At 45.6% G+C, this 5,226-nt stretch overlaps 1 protein-coding gene across 1 annotated transcript in view; it reads left to right on the plus strand.

The window, feature by feature from the left end:
• The first annotated feature begins 25 nt into the window (after window positions 1–25).
• The window catches only part of Maml2 (mastermind like transcriptional coactivator 2), a 336,157-nt gene continuing 330,956 nt past the window's right edge, over window positions 26–5,226 (plus strand). The window contains exon 1 of the mRNA XM_003472713.4: window positions 26–3,671. Within this exon, the coding sequence (XP_003472761.2) occupies window positions 3,156–3,671 (516 nt within the window). The 5' untranslated portion in view covers window positions 26–3,155. The remainder of the gene's footprint in view (window positions 3,672–5,226) is intronic.

A 5,226-nucleotide genomic window follows, 5' to 3' on the forward strand; every position in this document is an offset into this window, starting at 1 on the left:
CCCCTTTGAGCAGATTCTTATCCTTTCACAATATTTATTGAACATTTTGTATCTTAATTACTCTTACAATTTCTTAGGGAGACAATATGGTGTTTATACATGTGAGTTTGATTTATTTCACTTATGAGTATGGTCTTAAGTTGCATCCACTTACCTGTAAAAGCCTCAATGTGATCCTTCTTTACAGGTGAGTAGAACTCCATTATATAAAAGTACCACATCTTTCTTATCAAATATTTCTTACTTAGCAGATATATTTCTACCTTTCCTCACATAAGTAGTGAAGAACTTAAAAGGGGCAGATAGAAATATGTTTCAAAGAAAAGTTTAAAGATTGAGGCTGAGACAGGAGGGTTGCAAGTTTGAGGCTAGCCTGAGCAACTTAGCAACTTGGCAAGAACTTATCCCAGAAAATAAAAGGTACTGGGATGTAGTTCAGTGCAAAGTGTGTTCAATCCCAGTACTGAAAAAGCTACAGAGGCTGATTAGTCCTAATCCAAAAATATAAAATCTGAAAAACTAATATTCAGAATTTGTGAGGACCAGCATGATGGATGAAAGAGTTGGTGGTAGTCTGGGCATATATTCCAAAATCTGAGAAACTTCAAAATCTGACGCTTTGGGCATTTTGAGTAAGGGATACTCAAACTGCATTCCACAGAATGTACTTGTCCCCATTTCCAACCCAATATTCCAAGATTAGGAAAATAAAATGTGTTACAGTAGACCAGCCTATGGGGAACTATGAATAAATCTAGTCTTGAAGTGTTTGCATTGATTTTACCCTTTCATTTCTTTCCATACTCCTGTTTGAAGCAGGATCATGTTACTGAAATTCCAGAATTGGCTTAGATTAATGAAGCTTCATTGCTTAAGACTGCATATCCAAAGATGACTTACAAATTAGGACAGCCAAGTTATTTTTGGTCCTGTCTTCCAATATTGTGTTCACACACAATTATTAGATATTCCAGTATTTTTCTCCATAATTGATCATAACAAACAGAATACACTAGTTTGATACTTTAAAGACAGGGTCATCGGAAGATGAGGGGACAAGGTTCTTTGTAAAGTTCCCCTCGGTTTGTGTTATTAAATTTGGAACTCATCTGGTACCTTCTGATTTTCTTTGTACTGTATATGTAAGCCAGATAACTATGGATAATTCACATCGTTGTTCATCATGAGCAATCGAATTGTTTTAAGAAAACCCCTTTCTTCTAAAACCAGTATTGATGATTTCATCACCCTCATACAATATTTACCCTAGCTGATTTGCTTATGACCACCCACGATGACTTATCAAGAGTGAGACATGTAGATAGGCAGATAATACCTGCCTGACCTCTAGGAAATAACAATGATTTTCCCTTCTCTCCACGTTTATCCCAAACACGTAATGTTCAGTTTCTTTACCATACTGATGAACATTTCCTTGGCGCTCACCCAGCTCTCTCTAGAGTGTTCAGTGGTGTCATTTACAGCATATTGAAAAATGAAAACGATGTCTTGGGGGTGGGCATCATGTAGGTCTGAAAGGGAAAATACATTCCCTGGCTGGGAATTTCTTAAACATTTAGAACTGGTGAAATAGTTGCATAGACGTTGGGGAATTTCCCCACTCCTCCCCGCCTGGCCAAGTCCGCAGCCCAGCTCAGCTGAGAGCCCCTGAGCCTGCAGGCTCCGGGATTTACCTCTTCAGCCGCTGGGAGGCCCTCTGCGTTCCCCTTTCCCGGGCCTGGCTGCGATTACTCACTCGAGCAGTGGCACCAGCCTTCCACCAGGGAGCCTCGAGCGAGCTCTCCCGCCCTCCCCGCCCCCCCCCCCCCCCATCTGCAGCTCGCTGGCTCTCTTTCTCCCTCTCTGTCTCACTCTCTCTCTTTCTCTCCCTCTCCTATCGGAGCACAATGAAAGCCTGTGTATCGCCGTGACTCCGGGCGGGAGCCAGTGTCAGCAAGCCGCAACAGAGGAGAAAGAGAAAGGAAAATACAAGCTACTTTTTTTTTCATCTGTAAAGCGGAGCAATACAAGCCATAGAATCACGTTGCTTATTGCGAGTCCAGACCCTGAGATCCACTGGCCGGGGATGGAATGTACAAAAGTGGACAGGAAAGTGGCTGGACATGACTCGGTGCAATTTGCTGGAAGTTTGTAAGTTTGACCATCGTTTGTAAATTACTCTCGGAAGAGTTTGTCTCGCTTGATACTGTATTAGAAAAGAGCCAGGGGGTGAGGAATAGAAACGTAAGCGGGAAAGAAAAAAATGTGCTGGAGGATCTCTCTCAGAGCCTAGCCACTCAGATTGCTTTCCTAAGGCTAGGAAACCTTAGAGAGAATGAGGATTTTACCGGTGATTGGATTAGCTGAAGGAAAAAGCATGGTCCCAAAGTCCAGTTACTGACATTGTTAACGATTGAAAAGCTGTCTCCTCTTGGGGAAGACAACATCCTACAGTACCCCCAGGAGGAGAAAACACCGGAGCAAAAGGAAAGGGAAAAAAATCAACAGCCAAAAGACAGTCACCCTTGATTTTTGTACAGTTCGAATATTGACTCCAAAACGTTTTGGAACAGCACTGAGTTTTTTGTTTTGTTTTGTTTTATGGGTTGTTTTGTTTTGTTTTTAACCTGAGAGAAACTAAAGGCTGCTGGTTATATAGATCGTGGTAGAAATGCTTCTCTACAGAAATATCCCCACAAAGAATCTTCTGAAATAATTAGGTGAGGGGGAGTCCAGCGCTCTGTTAATACCTCTCTCAATTCCTTTTGCCGTGTATTTCTGCCTCTTGCTTGGCAATCCCTGAATTCTTGAACTAACCCCCAGATCATGTGTTTACAAAGTGCCTAGTGGCTCTTAGCTTGTTGGGGGAAAAAAAATCCACCAACTCTATCCAACTTCTCCAGAGCTGTCAAATGCAATTAGACTAAGTTGATCAGGGTTTGTTTCCAACTTATCCTCTCCAATTGGTGTCTATTCTTTCTCCCCACCCTTTACTTTACTAACTCCCCTCCCCCACACCTTCAGCACTGCTCCCCTCAACCTCTGAAGACCTCTATTCATGTGTCCCTGAACACCGAGTTCAGATTTGCCTGCCATAGCCAGCAGTAGCCTCTCTCCAACTCATCCCAGAGGCAGCAATCATCCTGTCCAGTAGGATGGGGGACACAGCGCCCCCGCAGGCCTCTGCAGGAGGTCTGGGGGGGGCCTCTGGGGCGGGGCTCCTTGGAGGGGGCTCAGTCACCCCTAGAGTGCACAGTGCTATCGTGGAGCGCCTGAGGGCTCGGATTGCCGTCTGCCGCCAGCACCACCTGAGCTGCGAAGGACGCTATGAACGTGGTAGGGCCGAGAGCTCAGACCGTGAAAGGGAGAGCACCTTGCAGCTCCTGAGCCTTGTACAGCACGGCCAGGGGGCAAGGAAAGCTGGCAAGCACACCAAGGCCACCAGCACTGCTCCCACCACCACCGCCCCTCCACCGCCGCCTGCCGCCCCTGCCTCGGTCTCCCAAGCAGCAGCAACAGCAGCCCCACCGCCCCCACCAGACTATCATCACCACCACCACCAGCAGCATCTGCTGAGCAGTAGCAATAATGGTGGCAGTGGTGGGATAAATGGAGAGCAGCAGCAGCCAACCTCAACTCCAGGAGACCAGAGGAACTCAGCCCTGATTGCGGTAAGGCACATGGTTTTGTCATGATTCTGGCTGTGGTGGCGTGGCCTTTTGTGAAGTCAGAGGTTGTCTTGGCCTGATGAAGAATGCATGGTGGTGAAAAGGCCAAGATGCCTCTGACTACCTCAAAGGCCATTGGATGTGTTGTCTGTGTGGTTTTATTCTCTTACTCATCAAATTCACTGGTGCTCATGCATGGGTATTCCTTAACTGATAAAAAGGGAGTTTCCAGAGACTCTCAGGGGTGTGGACACCTTGTAAAAGAAGAGGTTAGGAAGGCCCTGTCTCAAGTACCCTTTTGCTTTGACTAACCAGCCTTGAGTAGGCCCAACTAGCCATTCTTTAGCCAGAAAGCATTTGTCAGCTCAACTGATCTTTATCAAAGCCTTGCCATTCACCCATTCCCCTACCTCTTCCCCTCCCCACTTTGAAATGCCCCTTCTCCTGGGGTTAAGAGAACACAAATAGTCCTCGTAACACAGACCGAGTGCCCAAAGTGTCTCCTCAATCAAAAGATTGGAGAAAATACCCCAAAGAGACAATTGAAAGAATATTTATTAAGATGTCTGCTCTCTAATTTCCAACCTCCCTCAGATCCATCCAGCTTATTTACTAGATATCCCTACAGTACTAACTCAGAGCTTTCCTGAAAATGGGCAGGCACAGAAACTAGGCATTCAGATATCATCCTAGGAAGTACCTTGACTTCAACCGCTGCTGATGACACCCTATCAAACTCAGAAGTTGTGGTTAAGTTTCTGACTGGAAGTGCTTTCTCAGAGGCACAGACATGCCCCACCCAGAGGGAGTCTCCATTGAATCACTGCTTCTTGGTGCCAGTCCTGGTCAGGTGACTGTTTGTCCGCTGTGTGCTGGCTTCCTCCAAGCTGCCAGGTCAGTGGCCTGTGGGCAGAAGGTTGCAACTCTTCCCTGTAGTCTGCAGGTTTTTCCTCTAAGTTCCAAGGGGCTCCTGAAGTTCTGAGTTTGCTTTCATCACAGCTATGTTTCCACAAACCACCCCTGATAAAAGACAGAGACAGGAAATGGCCATGAAAGCCCAAAAGTACTCAGAAAGCCTGAAGGAAAAGATGGCACTGTCAAACTCTTCCTCCCAAAGGTCCTGAAATGAGCTCTGAGCCTCCTGCAGCCCCCAGGATGTGTCTTCCACACACCCCCATTCCTGCCTTGGTTCAGTGATGGTGACATTTCTGGAAAGTTCTGTGATAATGACATTTCTGAGAGGACCAGGTTGCTGCTCTTTTCCCTAACCATACATACATTTTGCTTATGATGCCTAGAATGCAAAATCTTCTAACCTAGCTCCAAGGGAAAAAGAACTTCCAAGAGTTAAATTCCCCAGTGTTTAGTGTTTTATCCTTGAATACATAAATTACCCTGTGGGGTTACAGTGGAGGTTCAAGGCCTAATTTCTTTCCTTTACCACCTGCTCCGTCCCTACTTCTCCTTGGAATTCCCTAGCAGAGCAATTGGAGTCTGTTTTTTTTTTTTTTTTTAAAGAGAAGGAAGAAGATAAAGAATTGCTCAAATGGTGAGAAGA

The sequence above is a fragment of the Cavia porcellus genome, unplaced genomic scaffold (assembly GCF_034190915.1).
Source record: "Cavia porcellus strain 051 isolate PalLab524CR breed Dunkin Hartley unplaced genomic scaffold, mCavPor4.1 scaffold_9, whole genome shotgun sequence".
Lineage (NCBI taxonomy): Eukaryota > Metazoa > Chordata > Mammalia > Rodentia > Caviidae > Cavia > Cavia porcellus.